Genomic DNA, 23,023 nt, shown 5'->3' with positions numbered 1-23,023 from the left:
AAGTGACTAAATTGTCCATAACTTTTGATCCAGAGAATCTACTACTAGACATATTACTCATGAAAGTCATTAATAAGAATAAAATCCTCATATATGCCAAAATAATTATGGCAGCACTTTTTATGATTGTAAAGAAGATTTTTTTCTATGTATTGATCATGTTGCTTATTTTTTCTTTTAAAAATATTCTTTGTGGGGCAGCTAGGTGGTGCAGTGGATAAAGCACCAGCCCTGGATTCAGGAGGACCTGAGTTCAAATCCACCTTCAGACACTTGACATGTACTAACTGTGTGACCCTGAGCAAGTTACTTAACCCTCATTGCCCCACAAAACAAAAACAAACACAAAAAACCCAAAACATTCTTTGTTGTATGTAATGGCTTCTTGGAAAAGAAATAGGTAGAAATTTAGAAGATGTGATTTGGGGAATGGCTAAGCAAATTGTGCTGTATTAATACAATGGAATTCTCCTGAACTATAAGGAATAATGAATATCATAAATACAGAGACGCAGTGGATAGAGTGCCAGACCTAGAATCAGGTAGACCTGAGTTCAAATGGCAGCCCCAGTTCTTACTTGCCATGTGACCCTAAGTAAATCACTTAAATGCTGTCTACCTCAGTTTCCTTTTCTGTAAAATGAGGATAATGATAGTGTCTACTTTCTAGGGTTGTTGTAAGGATAAAATGAAATAATAATAGTTAAAGCACTTTGTAAATCTTAAAGCTCTATGTAAACGTTAGCTATTATCATCATTAATTATCATTATATGCTATGATTCAAAATGAATTAAGCAGAGCCAACAAAACAACATACTTAATGACTAAAATAATGTAAATGTAGAGAATGGTCACAAAAAAGTCAAAATTGAATGTTTCAGGGGCAGCTAGGTGGCTCAGTGGATAGAGCACCGGCCCTGGAGTCAGGAGGACCTGAGTTCAAATCCAGCCTCAGACACTTAACACTTACTAGCTGTGTGACCCTGGGAAAGTCACTTAACCCTAATTGCCTCCCCCACCCCCCAAAATTGAATGTTTCGAATTAGCAAAAAACAAAATCAAATATGGCCCCAAAGAAGAGATATGAGAAGATACCTTCCCCCATCCCTCCTCTGCAGAGGTAGAAGGTCCCCTAGTGTGGAATATTGCATATATTTTCAGATTTTTTTTCTATGCATTGATCATTTTGATTATTTTTTCTTTTAAAAATATTCTTTGTTGGGCAGCTAGGTGGTGCAGTGGATAAAGCACCAGCCCTAGATTCAGGAGGACCTGAGTTCAAATCCACCCTCAGACACTTGACACTTACTAGCTGTGTGACCCTGGGCAAATTACTTAACCCTCATTGCCCCTCAAAACAAAAACAAACATAAAACCCCCAAATATTCTTTGTTATATGTAATGGCTTCCTGGAAAAAAATAGGTAGAAATTTAGATGTGAAAACAGCAACAAAAAAAAACCCATTAAATTTTAAAATAGTTCTTTTCTAGTTCTAACATTTTGTGATATAGATATACACATATACATACATACACATATACATACATACACATATACATACATACACATATACATACATACATACACATATACATACATACATATACATATATATACACTTTTAGACAGTAACAGACGTCTATATTAAAGTATATGTTTATAATCCTAACTTTCACTAAGTAACCCTTATTTGATACTACTTTGTTGGGGACCACTCCAATAGTAAATTTTCATTCTTTTTTCTCCCAACAATTGCTAACTTATATTGCTTTTGTTTTAATGCAGTTTCATAACTTCTTGTCCTTTTTGATGTGATGGATGTGGAAGTTGATAAAGAAGAGAGTTTAATATTTAAAATACTATTTCCAGGTTCCCAAAGGGCAATAAAAAGTAATGAATGATTAGGTTACAACACATTAGCAAGAAAGAATTGCACAAGGGAAGCTGACATAAAAGATGTCATTAGAGGGGGCAGCTAGGTGGCACAGTGGATAAAGTATGGGCTCTGGATTCAGGAGTACCCGAGTTCAAATCCGGCCTCAGACACTTGACACTTACTAGCTGTGTGACCCTGGGCAAGTCACTTAACCCCCATAGCCCTGAAAGAAAAAAAAAGATGTCATTAGAGAAATGTATGAGCAGAAAAGCCAATAGGACAGCCATACCAGTAGAAGAGAAAGCTGGTAGACAGCTCCATAGATTTGTATACAATATCAGAAGGTAGTCCTGTACTTCCCAAGGAAGTATTATAGGAAGATACACACAGGAGTCAGACTGACAGGGCAGACAAGGATGAGTTATCTGTCCAGATGGAGGAAGTACTGTATCTACACGAGTAGATAGAAGCTTATTACACTTTTACATTGGAAGTACTCTTTCGCCACTGAGGCCTCTTTTTCTGATTGGCTGGTTCTTTCCAGAAATTCCATTTTAAGGAGAACCAGACTAACCATAGCTTCATTTTTTGTCATGCTTCACTGTTGACTCATTTCCACAGGAATTTATTTCCCATGTTCTTATACCTCTTACCTTCACCTACCGCTACCTGCTTTTCCACTCCCTTTTATATGCTGTCTTCCTCTATTAGAAGGTATTTTCTTTGAGGCTAGGCGCTGTCTTTATTTATGCTTGTTTTCAAATTCCCAGCTCCTAGTAGGAGAGTGTCTGGTTTATATTAAGCACTTAGCAAACCCTTGTTGAGTGACTAATCGACAAATTGACATGAGTTGGTAACAGAACCATTGAAATACCAAAGCATCAAAGATTTCCAGCTAACACAAGGAAGAATGAATGAACGAATGAATGAATCATTCAAAACCAACTAGATGACACAGTGGACAATGAGTTGCTGGACCTGGAGTCAGGATGACCTGAATTCAAATCCAACCTCAGTCACTTACTGACTATATGATCCTGGGCACCTCACTTAACTTTTCTCTGCCTCAGTTTCCTCATTTGTAAAATGGGGATTATAATAGTACCTGCCTCCCAGGGTTGTTGTGAGGATAAAATGAAATATTTTAAAAGTATTTTGTAAATTTTAAAGCATTATGTTAATGTTAATTATTATAATTTATTAAGTAGCTATTGTGTGACAAAACCATGGTAAGGATCCAGATACAAAAATAGTTACTGCCCTCAAGGAGTTTAAATTGTAATGGATACTTATAGTGGCTAGGGAGGGACACTGGTTCAGAATTTGTTAGGGTTGGTGGGTGAGGCTATATGGGAGTGAATTCATATGTCCCATTCTGAAACAATGGCTGTTGGTATTACAGAATGGGGGAGCTGAGATGGGGGTTGATAGGAAAGGATATGCTGGGAGTTTGAGAATGCTGGTGATGAGGTTGTAGAGTAAGTTACAGGGAGGAAGTGGGAAAAGGATAGTTGGGACTTTACTGAAATAGTGTCGTGAGAGTAACCAATCAAGAGAGTAGGCAGCAGGATGGAAATTCCCCCAGGGAATTATGCCTGGTGAGTTCTTCTAGGAAGCTGGCATGGAAGTTAAAGAGAAAGTGGCCAAAGAGAAAGGAAGAATTTCTTTTCTCTTCCTTCCTTTCTTTCTTTCTTTCTTTCTTTCTTTCTTTCTTTCTTTCTTTCTTTCTTTCTTTCTTTCTTTCTTTCTTTCTTCCTTTCTTCCTTTCTTCCTTTCTTCCTTTCTTCCTTTCTTCCTTTCTTCCTTTCTTCCTTTCTTCCTTTCTTCCTTTCTTCCTTTCTTCCTTCCTTCCTTCCTTCCTTCCTTCCTTCCTTCCTTCCTTCCTTCCTTCCTTCCTTCCTTCCTTCCTTCCTCAGGGCAATGAAGGTTAAGTGACTTGCCCAGGGTCACACAGCTAGTAAGTGTGAAGTGTCTGAGGCCAGTTTTGAACTCAGGTTCTCCTGAATCCAGGGCCAGTGCTTTATCCACGGCACCACCTAGCTGCCCCAGGAAGAATTTCTTAAATGTGAGACATCAAAATGACTTGTTTGGGGTGAGTAGAGGGAAGGGGGAAGTTAAAGAGTGACATTTTTCAGTCTTTAGAAATTGGGAAGAATATAGAATCAAAGATTTAGAGCTAGAAGCTAGCCATCTGCTTATTTTACAAATTGAAAAAAAAATTTGGGGTCCAGAAAAGCTAAGTGACTTTTCTTATATCACACAATTGATCTGAGAAGACATGTCTAGGACTCAGATCCTTTGACTTAGTACTTTTCACTGCATTGAGATTAACATTGGTCAGGGATGATTCAAGTATAAGGTTGGGGAATAGACCTTTTCAAGGTCCCTTCTGGCTTAGGATATTCTGACTTGGTGGATTTGTTGGGTTTTTTGTGCTTTTTTGGTTAGTTTCTTTCAATGTTTCATTCTTCCTCCTGAAATTTGAGGGAAGTCCCTTCAAGTCAAGACTCTGCCTCAGTCCCATAACACCTTTCATGGACCTCAGTGGAAACAATGAAGACCCCAAACCTAAGTAGTGAACTCTTTAGTGAAGTAGCCAAACCTGACTTTGCATTTTCACTGTCAAGTGGGAAGAGCACAGGGGCAGAACTGAGTTTTGCCTATCATAACAGCACAGTGGACTGACCTTTCTAACTACCCTTATGACTTAAATATGTTATTATCTTTAACATGTTCTCTGCCTTGGTCAGACCACATGTGGAATCTTTTGTTTCATTCTGGGCACCAGAGCTTATGAAGAACATTGATGAGCTGGAGTGTATCCAGAAGGCAAGAAGAGAGTAAAGAGCCTTGGGCTCATTCCATGTGTGGGAGGGACTGTCGAAGGCATTAGGAAGGATTGGTTAGTCTGAAAAAAAAAACACCTTGGGGAGGAATATGATAACTGTTTTTCAGTATTTGAGGGGATATTCTGTGTCTAGCCTCTGACTATGGAACCTTGAGAAAGGTGCTTAACCCCTCCCCTTCTATTCCAATTTTTTTCTGAAAAAATTATAGTGTTGAACAAGAAGGCTACCAAAGTCCCTTCCAATTCTAGATAAAGAATACCATGATCTTATGATTCTATGCTTGGCACAGAGTAGTAGATTACTAAGTATTTGTTGATTGATTTGTTGTGTTTACTTCTGAAGGCCATGGCCAATAAAAATAATGGAAGTGGCAAAGGGACAAATTTACACTGGACATCATGGGGAAAAAACATTACTTCCTAACATTTAGAGCTGTCCAAAAATGGAATGGGCTGCCTTGTGACACAGTGTATAGAGCACTGGACTTGGAGTCTGGAAAATCTGAGTTCAAATCCAGACTCAGGCACTTATTAGCCATGTTATCCTAGGATTCTCCACACCCATTCCTCACAACAGGGTGATGAGGCTTCTAAAAAGATCCTTCCCACGTTTGAGGACTCTAGGATTTAGAGTATGGTGGTGGTGATGTTGGGACCATGAACTCTACCTGTCTTAGTTTCCTCAACTGTAAAGTGGGTATAATAACAGTACCTACCTCCTAGGGTCATTGTGAGGATCGAATGAGATAATATTTTAAAGTGCTTAGCAAAGTACCTGGAACACAGTAGCTGCTTAATTAATGCTTATTTCCTTCATTTTTTCCTTGGGAATGAGATTTTCCCACATGGGAAGTCTTTAAGGAGAGACTGAATAGGCATTTGTCAGAAATGCTATAGTGGTGATTCTTTTTCTGGTATGAATTAGATTAGAGAGCCACCAGTTCTCTTCCAATTCCTATTTTTTTTAAAAATTCTGCAACCTTATTAATAGTTAAATTGCTCATGTTGCAATAATGCTACAGATTCCACCACCAGTAGCTTCTATCTAGTATTCTCCACTCACCTTGTTGTGGGTTTTCTATCCCAGTATTCCCCATGCCCTTTCTGCACAACAGGGTTATGTGACTTCTACAGATATTTTTAAGGAGCAGCTAGGTGGTGAAGTGCATAGAGTGCCAGGCCTAGAGTCAGGAAGACTCTTCTTCCTGACTTCAAATCTCACCTCAGACACTTATTAGCTGTGTGACCCTAACCTCTTATCTTAAGTCACTTAACCCTGTTTTCCTCAGTTTTCTCATATGTCAAGTGGTCTGGAGAAGGAAATGGCAAACCACTCCAGTATCTTTGCCAAGAAAACCTCAAAGGGGGTTATGAAGAGTCAAACATGACTGAACAACAACAAAAAGATCTTTTCCATATATGAGGGATATAGGACTTGTGGCATGGGAAGACATAACAATAATAAAAACAGGGGGCAACTAGTTGGTACAGTGGATAAAGCACTGGCCCTGGATTCAGGAGGACCTGAGTTGAAATCTGGCCTCAGACACTTGGCACTTATTAGCTGTGTGACCCTGGGCAAGTCACTTAACCCTCATTGCCCTGCAAAAACCAAGCAACCAACCAAAAACAAACAAAACCCCAAAACAACAAATAATAATAATAACAACCCACATCTATATAGCACATTAACATTTACAAAATGCTTTATACTATTTCATTTGAGCCTTTAACATCTCTGAGAAGCAGGTACTATTTCTATTACATATGAAGAAACTGAGGTTTAGAGAGGTAAAATAACTTCTCCAGGGTCACACAGTTTGTATCAGAGGAGCATTCAATCCCAAGGCTTTCTGATTCTGACTCTAGTTCTTTGCACTGTAATACACATATATTTACAGTTTTCCATAGTTCTTACTGCCCCAGTCCTCACAATCAACCATGGATCCTTCCGGCCTTCTCTCCATAATTGTTCTTCCCTGTCTTGTACTCTTCCCTGGGGACTGGAGGGGAAGGGAGGAAAAAGGAGAAAAAAAGGAAGAAAACTATCCTGATTTCTTCCTCCACAATACCATCCCCAACAAATGCCATAAATTATGATAACTGACACCATCTCTTCCCAGCTTTCCTAAGTGATCCACAATTCTATAAACACATCCTTAACTTCCTAGGAAGTTTCAAATCTTGGTTTGTGAGAAGTTTGAAATGAGAATATAATTGATCCGCTTTGTAAAAAGGCAAAAATTAATCAGGCAATTTTAAATGCCAGCAAACTCATTCTCTTTCAGACACAACTTTTATCCTGATTTGGTAAAAAATAAAAACCAGGTTTTGAAACCAATGGGGAAAAAATTACAAAGAGCAGGTTGGCTTTCTCTTAGAGATATAGTTGATTGTGCTGGAATGATTATCCCTACATAAAAGATGAATAAATTCAACTTTAAGCATTAAGGTGGTCTTTATATGACAGACAAGGAAAGTGAACACCACAACAAACCAATGTCATGATCCATGCCATGAAGGTTTGAATGTCGATAAGAGGAAGAATTTCCTGGCAGAAAGGATTTCTTCACTGATAAATCTAACATACACTTTCCCTCAATAACTGAGTGGGGAAGCAACCTCGCCCTATGAACATTTGACCTTGCAGGGGCTTGACTCTGATAGTGGTGGCCTCTTTAGGTTTGAGCTGGAAAAGATCTAAGAGATCACATAGTCTACCTTCTCATTCCCCTATCATTTTATAACTAGCTAAGTGTCAGGTTTGGAGATAGGAAGACCTAAGGTCTTGCCTCAGATACTTACTAACTGTGTGACCTTGGACAAGGCATTTAACTTTCTCAGCCTCAGTTTCCTCATCTTTAAAACAGGAATGAAATATCACCTACTTATCAGCATTGGTGTGAGCTTCAAATAACCTTTGTAGTTTGGAAGCGGTGAGGACCTGGGGTGCTTACCAAAGAGATGAACCCAATCAGCAAGGAAAAGAGGCTCAAAGGGAATGGTGTAGATTGTTGGGGAGGGGATTAAGCTTTCCCAATGTTTTTTTTTTCTCACATACTTTCTCTTGTGTGTATTTAAAACAAATCCTCTCCATGAGAAGAAATTATTATACACTTTTACATGGATGCAAAATATCTATATATGGCACCCAATCTAGAACCAGACCTAGGTATGCTTCTTACCTCTATGAGGGGCAGCCAAAATCACAAAATAGATGACAGATTGTATACTGAATTAAGGTAGAGAACAATGGATGGAATTCTGGGAAACTGAGTTTGTAATCACCTCCTCTTCCCTCTACACAAGCTCATTCCTCCAACATGCACACACTTGACAGTCTGTCCTTTCTCTGAATGTCTGCCTCTCTAGGTAATAGGGGGATGGGAAGAGAAGTAAATACTGTCAACTCTTTTTTTGTGACAGGTGTGCTCTGAGGGCAGAAGTTAGAATGGGCTTCCTCAGGAAGTAATGGGTCCCAAAGAATTAGAGGTTTCCAAGAAAGAAGATAGATAGGAGGAGATATTTCTGCTTATGTATGGATTTTTGATGTCCATTACAACTTAAGATATCCTCTGTATGGTTCTGTGGCATGCCTCGAAAAGCAAAACCTGGTGATGTTGTGATCTAGGGCTAGATGACCTTAGATATCATTTAGTCCATTTTTTTACAGATAAGAAAGTTGATTCAGCCAAGGTCACATAGTAAGTAGCAAGGCTCAAATTTGAACTCAGGTCTGATGGTTAAATCTGGTGTTCTTTCTATTATACTACATTGCTTCTACTTGGATTGGTTGTCATTGACTAAAGCAAAGACTAATTTTTGAGGGGTGAGCATTCCAAGATAGGGAAACAGGACATAGCCTAGGATAAAGGGCATTGGAATAAGAATCAGCAGACCTCATGTATGTTGTGGCTCTGACTAGCTGTGTGACCTTGGGCAAGTCACTTTTGTTTTCTGAGCTTTGGTTTCTTTGTCCACAAAATGAGAGGGCTGTACTAGATTACTAGATGATCTCCAAGATTCTTTCCAGTTCTAACCATTTTATGATTCTGGGTTGATTCTGCTCTACCCACTCCAAAGGGCCTTCTAGAGGGCTAAGATTTAAAGTCTTAGAGGATTGGCTAGGACACTGTGGTTTAGTGACTTGCCCAGAGTCACACAACCCAAATAGGTCAGAACTAGAACTTGAACCCAGACCTCCTTGCTTTGGTGGCTAGCTCTCTATCAACTAGACCATGCTACCTCTTAATAGTGTATCTATGTTTTATCAAGAACACTGTCTGAAAGTCCAAAGACCTGTATACAACTTCCAATTTTGCTACTGGCTAATTATGTGACTTTGGTTAGATCAATTTCCCTCCCTGACCTAGATTTTCCTATATGTAAAATGAAAAAAATGAGTACTGACATCCTATGTTTCTGGATGGTTGTCTTTAAGTTTCACTTCATCTCTGATAATAAGGATATAATGCTTTCTTTACCAGCATCTCCATTTTACAGACAAGGAAGCTAAAATTCTAAAAGGTTAAATAAGTTGACCCTTATTATCACACAGCTCAAAACTCCAAATCCAGCACTCTATCCTCTGGGTACCTTGTAAGTCCTATGAGAATTATGATGTTCATGTCAGAGTTCCCAGCTCACACCCTATGTTTTATACTAAAGGATTTTATATATCTTAAATCAACTTCTATAACTATCTATAGCTGTATCATCAATAGTTATATCTAGCCCTATCATCTACATCAGTGGATGGATAGATAGAAACTATCTATAGAACTGGCTTTTACTGTAATCCTATTTGTTTTATTTCATGCATTTAAAAACATTATTTTGAGACAAGCTTTCACCAAACTACCAAAGGGATCCATGATGCAAAAAGGTTAAAAACTCATTATTTCAAACCAATGATGGCATGCCATCCTTCTACTATAGGCAATTCTGATCAAGATGGCATGATCTGCCCAGGGGATATGCAAATCCATGTAAAATGAGCTATATTAAAGCAGCATTTTCATTATCTTTTCCCAAAACATACCCTTCTTCCAATTTTCCTTATTATTGTCAAAAGTACCACAATTCTTCTAGTCAAAGTTTATGTCACCTTGACTCTTGCCTCTTCCTCAACCCTACACATCCAATTAATTGGCCATCAAATCTTGCTCTCTCCACTTTGACAAGCTGGTCCCAACTTATCCTTCTGCCTCATTCTATATTATTCTCCTTTCTACATTCTCCTGTCCAGCCAAACTGATATCTCAATACCTTCACTCCATCTCCAATTACCCAGTATGCACTTCCTTCTTACCGCAACCATATAAAATCCCTCATTTTCTTTAAGACACAGCTCAAACACCAGTTTTTACATGAAGTGTTTCCTTATCCCCTCAACTGCTAGGGCCTCCCTATCTGACTACCTCATATTTATTCTGTACAAAGAATACATTTGTATAGATTCACATTGTTCACTCCAACAGAAAATGTAAACTCTTGGAAAGTAGGGATTATCTCATTCTATGTATTTGTAATCCCAGCATTTAGCACAATGCCTGGAAGTAGTCACCATTTAATGAATACTTGTTGATTGACAAGCTAGAAAGATTCCTATCACAGGCTCAGAACTAGAAGAGATAATTTATACAGAGAGAAGGAAACCAAGGCCCAGAGAAATGACTTGCCCAAGGTCACACTGAATGTAAAATAATGAGATCTGGGATTCAATCCCCTGACTCTTGACTACAAATCCAGTGTTCTTTCCACTCTACCATACCACATCCTGCCAAAGATACAGGCTTATCCCCTAGTAAATCAGTCAATAAACACTAAATACTACTGAGTGCCAAGCACTGTGTTAGGCCCTGGACATTTAGAAACAAAATTAAAGTAGTCCTTTGTCCTTAAGCAACTTACATCCTATTTGAGGAAACAATGTGTGAATATATAATGAAATGGAAACTGAGGAAACAAAGATAATTTGGGTAGGGAGGGGCAGTCATAGGAAGGGAAATGGGATAGGCCTCATATCGGAGCTCAAGCTGAAACTGGAGGAAAGTAGCAGTCCTAAGTGGTGTAGCTAAAGAGGTGATACATTCTAGGCATGAGGACCAACCTGTGCAAAAATATGGCTATGGGAGATGGAATCTCTGAAGAAGAGAAAGAAACCCAGTTTGGCCAGACCATAAAATGCAAGAAGGAAAACAATGTGCAATAAACCTAGAAATTTTGGAGATATGTTGTAAAGGGCTTTAAATATCAAAGAGGGTTTTTGTTCTTACAGGAAACCAGCTGGTCAACAATTGATGAACTTTTTCTGGGCCCAGCAATTCATGACCATGGTCTCCTAATATATGGATGGGTTGGCTCTGAAGATAACACCCCCAAATATGAAATCTGTATCCGAGTAAAACTAGATTCCATTGTCTCTGTCAATCTGAAATGGATGTTGAATGTAAAGAGAAAGAAGCCAGTAAATATTCCCTAATATCTTTCTGGACTCTGACCTTACACTATTTGTCTTCAAAATCTTTCCTGACAACAAACATAAAACAGATCTTCAGGCATCCCTTTGTGAATTGAAATGTCAGAAAACCTCATGCTGTTGCTTGCCTGTGAGAAGGTTTTTTAAAGTTCCACCTCTTTCCCTTTGCTCTCAGCATTGGAATCCTGAAAAAAAAACACAGAAGTTCTTTGAGAGCAAGATCTGGTTATGGTTGTGTATCAACAACACTATATTTTATACATAATAGGCACCTAATGAACATGAAATGAGTAATTGACATTCAGAGGATGGCCAAATAAAATCGTACCTTTCCTAATAATGTGTTTTTATCATTAAACTCAAATGAGATGATTTTCTGTTTTGCTATTGTTTTGATTCTTTAACTGTGGATATTCATGAAAATCAAATGTTTCCTAGCAAGTGGTAGAAGGCAAAAACCTATTGCAGTAGGCCTGTTGTACATTACCTTTTATTACCACAAAGAATTTATGCTTAGCTACTCAAATACAAATTATCTCTTGATTATATGGATCCAATAGACTCTTCCAAGCCTGTGTAACATATTCTCCTTTCCTCTGTTAATCTTCATTTAAAAAAAGAGACCAAACTTTCAAGACAGAAGCATGATGTAGAAAGAATACCAGAGCAGGAGAAAGGAGATTTGAACTACAATACCATCTCTGCCAATTTTATCACCTTGCACAAGTCACTTTATTTCTCAAACCCTCAGTTTGCTCATGAGTACAATGAGATTTTGGACCATATGACCTCTATGCTCCTCTTCCAATTCAAAAAATATCTCCTGATAGAGTGTAAACTCCTTGAGCTCAAGAGTTGCTTCTATCTTGTCTTTCTGTCCCCAGCACCCAGTTATGATGCTTAAAATATACCAGTTAAGAAGGGTGGTCAACAAGGCAAGCTGAAATGGGCAAAAACAAAGCATTTATTGATAGAACCTGGGCCATAGTGCTTAGCATAGCATGAGGCTTTCTAAAGAACACAAAATATATGAAATAAGTTAACACTAGCTCAGATGTTGAGTTATTTAGTTTGTTGTTAAAATTTAACAAATATCAAAATATGGCATACTAGAAGGAGGGAGGGAAGAAATAGATACTTGAGGGACATAATTAAATTGGGATGAAATACTTTTGGGGAGCTCTTATGTTTTTATGACATGTTCCTCATCTCTGGAAAGGAAAGAAGGAAGACCAGAAAAGACAGATAAACAGGACAGTTTTGGAAGCTATAGTTTGAACTTATTATATAATTAAAGAGAAAAAAAGCAAGTTGTACATAATAGAGATCTGAAGGTTGATCTGTAATCCTTTTAAAAAAAAACTCTACTGTGTATATATACAAATGCCCATTCTATTTGGTATTTGATAATTTCTGAATAAAATATAAAAGTTAATGTAAAAATGACATGTTTCTCATTAATTCAGCTAAAAAGCAAAGTTCTCCATTTTTCTGCTAGTTAGGTAGACAGCATATAGAGATAAAGAATATAAGATCTGGAAGAAGATGATCTAGGTAAATTCTTTCATATTACAGATGGGGAAACCAAAGCTTAGAAAGAGGAAATAACTTGTCCAAGATGATATGGTAAATAAAAATAATTGACATCCCCATTTAAATCAGAAAACAATCTCTTGCCATTGGGAGGTTTATTTGCCATAACCTAACCATTGGAACTGAAATGAACCTTAGAGATCATTCGATTCAACCTCTTCATTTTTAATGAGAAAACAAACTCAGAGATGTGAAGCAACTTACTTAAGGTCACACAGCAAATTACTGGCAGAATTTTATCATCTTTCATACAGTCATTTTTACTTTCTTTCATGAAGAAGAGAGTCAGAATAACAAACCTCAGAGATGAAATTATGGCTGTACCTTACCACTCCTGCTTTCAATTTTATAAACAAAACAGGCTTTGATCTAAATATGGTTTCTAGAATTTGTATAAGAAGAATTTTGTCTTATCCAACTGCAGATTTTGAATCTAGGATTTCTTTTTACTGTTGAGAGTCTTTGGAAATTAAATTTGATGGCTTTTTATTCCATTTGGTTGTCATTTCTAGCATTTCTATTTCATCTTCGACAAAGGATGTAACTTCTAGTAAAGCTTAGATTGCTTTTTTTTAAACTAGACTTATGAGTTTTCTCAAGGTTGGGGCAATACTTTCCCCTCTCCTTAAAATTAACAGCAAAAACTACAAATAAATAATCTCCTGCTAGTTTATATCAAATGCAAATTGTTAATTTTCCATTTGAACACACTTTTTTTTCTAATCTTTTTTTAAGTGTAAGAGTAACCCAAGTCCACTCCATAAAAACTACTTAATTTCAATAAACCCAAACTGACAGGACTGGGATAAGAAATCAGTAGACAGTAATTAGAATTTAGCATTAATGTATCACCAGAGTTTCTGACCCTGAAAGCAGCAAGAGTGGGAGATTAGTCCAGTCCTGAGAAAAATTTTTAACATCCATGGTTTTCTTGCCCTCCTCCCTCCTCAGGGCCCTTGTCAGTCACTAAATTGTACTTTAAATAAGTATATATGCTATGAAAAGGAACAAAAAGAAAAAAAACCCTGGGAAATAAAAAAGGGAAGAGAAACACCAAAAAGGTGGATTTGTACAACAGAGACAGCATAAAAAGAGACAAGAAAGTCGAAGGGAGAAAAATAAAACCAAAGAAACAGAAAGTATGAACAGAGGTAAGGGTTGAGATAATTATGGAGAAGAGACAGTATAGATTTCTCCCCAAAGCTAAAGAATTGGACAAAATGTTAATGAAAAGGGATTTATTTAGATCAAATATTTTATGACCTCAGCTGTCATCTTCCCACATAACTGCAACTCCTGGTTTAATATAATCAGTCCTGGCTGGGTTGGGGTGCTATAATTATGGACCACTAATTCCAAAATAAACTTGAGGAATGTCAAGTAGAAGAAGGGTAAAGAAAAGTTGGGGGGGGGGGAATGGAATGGGGAAGAAAGGGAAAGTGCTTCAGCATTTTCGCCTTAAAATAAACCCTGTTTCTTTATAAATATAAAAATGTAATTTGATTCGCTTATGATGTCTGTGTCAGGAGTCAGCAAAAAAAGGAAAGCGTGTTTAGCACACCAAATTCAGAGGAGTGAAGAACAGCTCCTGTGCCTTAGGATCAGGAAACCAGGCCCTGGGGTCGACTTCTTGTTTGGGGAATAAATTAACACATTAGATAGACAAGGACTTTCTTCTGGTTAGATGATTTCCACTGTTATCCCGGGAATTCTGTTGTAAACTGGTTAACAGCTCTTTCGGTTCTTTGGGGGCTTACTTTCAGTATGAAGTCAGAGGAAAGGAAAAAAGAGATGAGGAAGTCCAAGAAGAAAAGAATGCTCAGGTACTAGAAACCCCGCTGAGCCAGGTTCTGTGATCCCCGAGGCAAGGCACTGGAATTTTAACAGATTGGTTCTCTACCCTAGGTAGGGTGCTAGAAGGCTGCTCTGACCCATGGAAATGAAATTCGGGTTCATAGAGTTGATATGGGCTTCACACTGCTCTACAGAGAGGGTAAGCAGTAAGAGTGGGAAATACTCGGGACTTCGGAAGTCCGCCCTAGAACTGTGGCCACTTAAAACACACGAACCTCAGGGGGAAGAGGGGAAGGGCACCCTCCTTATACACTCTCTGGGGACTTCTTTTTCCTTACTATCCCTTCTCCGTCCCCCAGGGCTTGAGGTCAACGAGTCTCCTTTTGGAAGTGAGGGGACCGAAAGCTACCCAGGCTTGGAAGCGGGACCGACGACCGGGGGGTGGGGTTTCGCCGCCTCTACTCAGCCTCTAGAAAGATCCGTATCTCCTGGAACTTTGTGTAACTCAGAACCCCGCAATCGTACCCCTCCCCACCTTGTCACAAACACCAATAAGGTACAGAGACAGCCTCCTGTGCCTAGGGGCCCTGAGCTTTGGAAGGTCCCTGCTAAATCCTGCTCACTTTAGAACTCTCAAGGGATGTGCGGGAGACCGTGGGCACTTACTTGGGGAAGTGGGGAGTGCGGCGAGGTCGAAGTAAGCCTCTCCTCTCCACACAACCCCAGCGGCTAGCCCCGCCCTTTTCTTGCCCACCTCCTTCTGTAAGATGACCTCGCTCTTTACCAGGCGTGTGTCGGCTTGGGATTTATTTGTTTTCAAACGCAACCCTTCCAAAGTTCTGCGAATCACGGAGCACCGCGACAACCCTTCACATCCCCTGCAAAACGCACACTACCTGAGGCTGGAAAAGCTAGAGGAACGCCGTCCCCCACTATTCCCATCAGGGCGCGCCCTTCTTCGGAAAACCCTTTTTATTACACTAGTCTTCCCTGTCCTTAGTCCCCAAAGGAAGAAGCTGGCCCGCCTGGATATCCAGCGATGTCGACAACCCGCCTCCTCTCCCCAGCCGGGCGTAGTGTGCCCGGCTCAGTCCCCCGGCCCTGTGCAGCCTAATGAGCCGTGGAGCCCCAAGCTGCGCTCCCCGGATGCTGCGGCTCCCTGACAGCCCGCACCTTCCCCGACTCCTCCGCATCAGGACGCAGGAGAGTCCTTCCACCCCGCCTCCTCCAGCCCCAGCCCCAGCCTTCTGCGCACTCAAGATTCCCGGCTACAATGAACCCGGAAAGGGTTTGTCCGCATTGAGACCAGACTCCAAGTGTCACCCATCCCTAGACAACCTGGCTCTTTAGGGTTGCCTTGGGACACAGGCTTGTTTCGCTCTCAGGTAAACGCATTGGAGACGTTTTGGAGAGTCTTCCTGCCTCCACAGCAGTAGCAGCAACATGCCCTTTTAGGTCAAGGACTAAAATAGTTTTTTAAAGAGTCATAGGGTATGGGAAGAGCAGGTTACACAATCCACTGTGTCAGAACTAATGACTTCACTCACAGAAGGGCAGCCTCAGCCTTTACCTCACTGTAGAATAAAACTCAAAAATGGCAAAGAAGGGGGAAAAAATGAATACGAAGGAAAGACCAAAGTAGAGTGGGGTGGGGAAGAGGGGAATGAGAAAATAAACTTTCACTTGAGTTTGGGGACTATCATACTTGCCTACTTAAAACATACTTGTATCAGTGCTTAAAGCCTGTCCAATTGCTTTTCTTATTTCTGAATTAAAATAACTAATTCAATAAATAACTCATTGACCTCTCCAGGGTGCAGGCCTAGTTTCACAAAATGATTTCATTGTCAAGTTTATAATCTTCCCTACTCTGGGAATTCTCCATTGCTAAAATCCACTCCCAATAGTGCTGAGAACCCTGTACAGCATCTGAATAAAGAAAGCCATATAACACTTAGGCTATTTAAATAATAATTAGTCTACAATCCAATATAATTTCCTTCATAAGGAAACTTACCTGATCTTGATAAAAATCATCCTGTAGTATATTTTTTTGGCTTAGGGGCTGGGGAGGGGGGAAAGAAAAGAGACTAAAAAAAATTCACAAACTGAAAACGGAATAATGTTTAGCAAATAACTAGGGTTTGCTAACATTTTAAAAATAAAAACAACTGTGCAATTTTCTTCAATTAAATCTATCATAATTACATTTTTAAGATAAAAAAAAAACCCTGCTCAAATAATGCAGTAAGTCCACTGCTACTCAGGGAAAAGTAAAAATAATTACTACATTCATGAACATTACTAAATACTAGTACACCTTAAAAACACAGACACAGTGTTTTGTTTTATCTGTTGCAAAAAAATGTATTTGATTACTCGAGTAGAATTACAGTATCTCTGCTGTTAGTAAGTATTAAATGTTAAAGAAATTGGACCCCCTTTTCCTTTCAACTTTCCAAGAAAGTGCATGTAACAGTCCAAGTTTTTTCATACCTAATACAAAATAAACAAACACTATACCTGTTCCCTTGATCAAGAAGATGAGCTCACCTTGTAAGGAACATATGTACATTTTAATGAAAGTGATATTTCTTATTGTATATACAGGAGCATCTACAATTTTTCCACGGTAGGTTGTTCAAGATGCTATACTTAGCAGCATTGTGAAATTCCAGCACATTTTCTATAATGAATATACCTACAAGGCAAAATGTTATGTCTCAGTTTCAACTACCAAAACAACACTTTTGTATCTTCTCTAATAATCTGCGTGCTTATTACTGTACAGAAACTTATTAAACATTTAAGACGACTCAAGTAAAAAGCACAATACAAATAACAGTTCAAAACGGAAAGTGTTAAATCTACCCCCAAAATTAAAGCAGTTTTAATTTTATAATAAAAATCAAAAACTGAACCTTTTGCAAAGAACAACTCTGTTCAGTCTGTACTATTGGGCTTTTTCAGTCCTTTCCTTAGATCTGTTTTGGAAGATTAAACAATGTGTTTGCTGATAAAATTTTCCAGCAGGATCAAAGTGTACATTTATATACAGACTTTATTAGAGATCTAATGCATCACTGAGGCATTGCATCAACACCAGAGTTCATGTTAAACTGGATATAGAAAATAAGTTAATGCCAGAATAAGGTCACCTATCAGAACAACTTGCAATTGCCATAAATGTTACAGCAAGTTTACAGCACTCTAGTCAATTAGTATTTAGTTCAAAATACAGAAGACCAAAGTTAATGCTTGCATTTTTTTTTTTTTGCAAAGCAAGGTTATATCACTAATAAATAAGCTCTCTTAGAACTCTAGAAGTTGAACATGGTACAAAAAATGTCTTAATAATGTTGTTCATAGATCTGGGCAAGGGAAGTAGGGAGAGGAAGGAAGGGAGAAGAGAGAACAAGAAAGCAACTCTAGGTTGCATTCTTAGCAGGAATGTTATTTATAAGGTTGATTCTCTTTAACTTGTTGCGATCTCTTTGTTGTCCTCCACGAATCGGGTAAAACGGAAGTTATTTCCATTTTCACTGCCTGCCATTTTCTCCAGACCAGCTAGAGGAGCATTAGGTTCAGAGTTCTGGAGCTTCTCCAAACTTCCCGTCAACCCACTAATAGGTGAGCTACTGCCATTGCCAAGGCTTCCAGGAATTGGAGGGATGCCACCATTCTGAATGACTGAGATCTCGTTGGTCTTCATGGCCAAACCATTGGAGAGTGCAGCTGCATACTGATTCCAGAAACTGGAAGGATCTCCATTTCCTGACCTTGCAGCCAAATCTTTCTGGAACATTTCTGGGAATTTTACAGGATTGCCTCCCAGAAATGTCATGGGACCATCCACAGAAAGTCGCCTGCCTCTTCTGGCTGGGGTGCTGTTCCACATGTGAGTGCCCATGTGTACCTAAGAGGCAGAGAATAAGTGAAAAGGGAGAGAGGAGAGGAGGGAGGGAGGGAGAAGAGAGAGAAGGAGAGAGAGAGAGAGAGAGAAGAAGAGAGAGAGAGAGAGAAGGAGAGAGAGATTGATTTAATAGTCCAATCTGTCTAAATTCATATCCAAACATTAGATAAAGCTGGTAGTCCAAACGTCTACTCCTGTTATGTGAAGGACAGTGGGAAAGGTAGGGGATAAGATCCCCTCCCTTCAGCTAGTAATAACATGTGTGTGTGTGTGTGTGTGTGTGTGTTATCACAACACTCTCTACATCCCAAGGCCTGCTTCTTCCTGTGGAAGGATGCCTGGCTTACTCTATTTTATTACAAGTATTTAGCTTATAATAGCCTCAGGCGATCCAGTCAGTTGCAGATAGCTACTTTCAGGGTTAGAATTGTTATGTCCACTTTCATTGTGATGGTAAGTATTGTATTTGACACCCTTTACCCTATAAATGTCCTTTTCAGACAGGAAGAAAGTATCCCTCCCTGATTGCTCATTGGAGAGCTTCATGTACAGACAGAATGGCCAGAAAGTAATTATTCATCTCACATTACTGGCAGCAATCTCTAGAGAAATACTCTGTCAACAGAAAAATGTACACAGCAAGAGTGTTCAACTGGTACTCTAGAACTTAAGTATATTTGCTTTATTTCCAACACATATCAGTAGGAAATGTTATATAATCAATTAACATAATAGCCATTAGCTGTAGTTATACTATCTTTAAAAAGAGCAGCCACCATCATACTGTGCTGTACAGTGATGAAAAGAGGAGTTCACATTTAAAGAAGCTAATAATTATTCAATGGTACACACAAGACCCAGGCCATGTGGAAATCCTTAATCAATACCCCATGGCAATGCTGTGCTATCTTATTTGGTAGCTAAAGCAATTCATTTGGTGCACTTAGCTGGACAATGGAAAGAGGCCACTGCATTGCACACATATCAAAATTATTCAGCACACGATTGTTCAGTGAGGAACAAAATGCAGTCAGACCGATGTAGCCCATTTTCATACAAATATCTAAAAGTTGCCTGGTTGACAACACTCAATAAACATCTTAAAACACACACACAGGATAATGGGTTAGAGGGGAGAGTTAGGTAAAAGAAAGACACTGCTGAGTACCTTAAGATTGCCTTTTGTCGTGAAAGCTCTCCCACAAATCGTGCAGGCAAAGGGCTTCTCTCCAGTGTGTGTTCTTTCATGGATCTGCAGAGCGCTGGAGGAAGAGAAGGTCTTTCCACATGTGTTGCAATAGTGCTGTTTGGGAGTTCTCCTAGGGAGGGCTGGGAGCAGAACTGGAGATGTGGCAGATGAAGATAGAGGCCCTGATGGGACCAGGCTCGAGGAAGTGTCCTTACTGTCCTGAGAAGAACCATGCACAAAGCCATTTACCTCTGTTTTTATGAGTGATGACAATGAGTTGGTGGGAATAACTGCAGAGTTCTGATTGGGGCCAAGGTTGGAATTGGGCTCGAAGAGTTGTGATGGTAGATCTCGCATCTGATGTGTCAACATATGCTGCTTCAAATTACCCTTTGTGGAAAACCCACGATTGCAAACTGTGCAAATAAATGGTCTCTCTTTGGTATGACTTCTGTAATGAATGTCCAAGGCACTCTGACAAGCAAATGTTTTGCCACAAATGTCGCATGCGGTGTTTTTAAATTTACCCCGGTCTCTGAAAGGGAAGAGTATGCCCAGTGAATCTTCTTTAATAATTTTATCTGCATGACCAGATGTTAAATCTAAAGCCCCACCATTCACAGGAGTGGGAGATAAACCATTGGCAAACTCACTCGGCAATGCTCTTTGCTGCTTCTCCTCAATACTTGGTGACTTGTGGTAATCATGGGTACTGTTGGATGGGGATAGGGCCTGCATGGAAGAGGTAGACTCTGAAATAGCAGGACTTCCAGCACTTTGGCTCTCCATATCACCTCCAACTGAGGAAGAGTCATTTGTCATCACATCCCCCTCTACAGACCCATTCTCAACTGACTTGAGGCTAGCCTGAAGCTGCTCAGCCAATCCAGCATTGATCATCTTCATCTGATTTTCCAAAGCAGCAATACTTGACATTTCTAGGGGCAAAGGGGATGAAGACAAGCTATCTTGTGATGCGTCGGCAGACTTGGGTGTATCAGGCACGCTGCTATCAGGGCAGTCTTCCATGTTTTCATCTGAGAAGTTGTCTAGGTCATCAAAATTCTTCTCATCAAAAGAACCTGTGTCTGATTCCATTGACTCAGGGTAGTTTTCAGTGATTGGGGTATTAGGAATCTGGCCCCCCATGTGCATTCTGATATGCTGCTGAAGTACCACAGCATTAGTGAATTTCTTCTGGCAGATGGGGCAGGAATGTTGGACTCTGAGTGGGGGCATGGCACGGTGGACACTATAGTGAGTTTTAAGATTCCCTTTTGTGGTGAAGGCCCTACCACAGATTTTACATTTAAATGGTCTCTCCCCAGTATGTGTCCGATAATGCATCTTCAATGCACTCTGGCAACTTAGAACTCGATGGCAAATGATACACTCATTGGGGTCTGTTGCCTTTTTGTCAATATTTTCTACCAGTTGCTGTAGTTTTGATGTCTCTGAAGCTTGTGCTGAGTCCAACAACCCTCCAAAAGGGAACTTTGCCTTGAACTGCTCTGACATAAGAGGCATCAGAGGGTTGGTAAAAGTGGCTACACTGCCAGAACTGGAGTCTGCAGCTGGGGAGCTCACGGAGTTGTTAGTGTTTGTGAGTGAGCTGGCTAGAGGGGTGCCCTCATCTGTCTTACTATTGGATGGCAGCAAAGTGGACCCCTCTGCTTCTTCGGGTAGCCCGCTAGAGTTCCTTGGGGCTATTTCAACCACTCCTGAATCACTTTTAACAGAACATGGTGGGCTGGTGGCAGAATGACTGATGGGTATTGGGGCTGGTTCTTCAGTCTTGATGAAGGGGGTCAGGCTGGGGATTGTGGGGGGAAGCGGCAAGCCAACTGAAGTCGTCAGTGTAGGCAGGACTGGCTTGGTGTCCAGCCAGCTGGTGACAGGTTTCTCAGGTGGGATGGACATCCCATATGGGATACCTGTACTAGTAGGGATATTGTCCAAGTGCTCAGGCACAGGGTAGGGGTTCATCTGGATATGGGGATATTTCTCTTTGTGGCGCTGAAAGTGGACTTTCAAATTTCCCTTTGTGGAAAATCTGTTCCCACAGATGTTGCATTTGAATGGCCTTTCACCAGTATGAGAACGCAAGTGGATCTGCAAGGCACTGTCACTACCAAAGACTTTAGCACAGAATTTACACTTGTGTTTGAAGAATGCCTCGTCAGAAGAACTTTTTGCCTCAAAGGCAGTTACGTTTGGTGGCTTGCTTTTTCTTTGCTGGGCCAAGGCTGACAGAGAGTTTAAATCCTCTGCAGTTGTTCCAATATTAGGCAAGGGTCCGGGGAAAACAGAGTTACCAGGGGCAGGCTGAGGTAGAAGTGGATTAGATGCAGGACTTAATAAACTGCTTATTGCAAAAGCTGGTGAGGATGCTGATACTGGTGGGTTGCTAACCTGGGAGCCACCAGCACTCGAAACCACTTTTTCTGAGGACGGAGTTGTAACTGCTGCTGCCAATATGTTCAGATTTGGAGAAGAGCCACTGCTGGATGGGATGATGGTGTTGCCAGGACTGCTCTGAGGTAGCTGTATTGGGGGTAGCTGTTTCACACCACTGATGCTGGCAGATTGACTAGCAAGGCTCTGTGCTAATCCAGCTGCTGCTGCCAGCTGCTGGGATAAATGGGAGCTTAGCGTGGACAAGGGGTTGGCAGATGTTCGTAAAGTACCTTGAGAAGGACTAGAAGATGTTGGCATATCTGCATTTTGGGAAGCCAACAGCAGTATTTGGTGACGAATTTGCTCTATCAGTTGCAACTGGTGGATCTGCTGCTGTTGCAAAGCCAAGAGCTGTTCCATGAGGGCTGGGATGGCCAGCTTACCACTGGACGCCCCGTTGCACCTTGCTTCCTGGGAGAACTGGGCCACTGCCACCTTCGTGCTCTGGAGGTTTTCTATGATGACGTTACTGTTGATCACGGAAAAGTTGCCCAGTGTTGTCAGATCCCCTAGCTGAGGTAGAGAGGTTGTGATAGCTGAGGTACCCATGGAAGAGCTGTGGCTGTTTGGGATAATACTACTGTTAATGCTGTTGGGACCACTGCTGCTTTTGTTCATGCCAGAGGCCTGCATTTCCATGGACTCTTCCCTGTCAAGTTTGCTGTGTTCTGAAAGGTCACTGCAGTCTACTTGATCGGTGTTATTAACCGTGTCATTCATTTGTTCATCAGGATTATCGGAGGGTGGGCTGGGGGAAAAGGTTTCAGGAGGGGAAGGTGGATTTTCATTCACAATTAAAACTAATTGATTTTTAGTGCAGCTCTTCTTGTGTTGCAGGAGATCTGATAATTCAAAGAACTCAGCACAGCA

The 23,023-nt window shown here is 40.3% G+C and overlaps 1 protein-coding gene across 1 annotated transcript in view; it reads right to left on the bottom strand.

Annotated features, from left to right (window-relative positions):
• Positions 1–17,151: 17,151 nt before the first annotated feature.
• SALL1 (spalt like transcription factor 1) overlaps positions 17,152–23,023 on the bottom strand; it is a 15,464-nt gene continuing 9,592 nt past the window's right edge. Inside the window, exons 2-3 of the mRNA XM_043986702.1 lie at positions 19,676–23,023; positions 17,152–18,510 (exon numbers count right to left, since the gene is read on the bottom strand). The exon at positions 19,676–23,023 is cut by the window's right edge and continues 65 nt beyond it. Coding sequence (XP_043842637.1) covers positions 18,070–18,510; positions 19,676–23,023 — 3,789 coding nt within the window. The 3' untranslated portion in view covers positions 17,152–18,069. The remainder of the gene's footprint in view (positions 18,511–19,675) is intronic.

The sequence above is a fragment of the Dromiciops gliroides genome, chromosome 2 (genome assembly GCF_019393635.1).
Source record: "Dromiciops gliroides isolate mDroGli1 chromosome 2, mDroGli1.pri, whole genome shotgun sequence".
NCBI classification, from domain to species: Eukaryota; Metazoa; Chordata; class Mammalia; order Microbiotheria; family Microbiotheriidae; genus Dromiciops; species Dromiciops gliroides.
The sequence above is the reverse complement of the archived record's forward strand: the minus strand, read 5'-3'. Positions and strand labels throughout refer to the sequence as shown.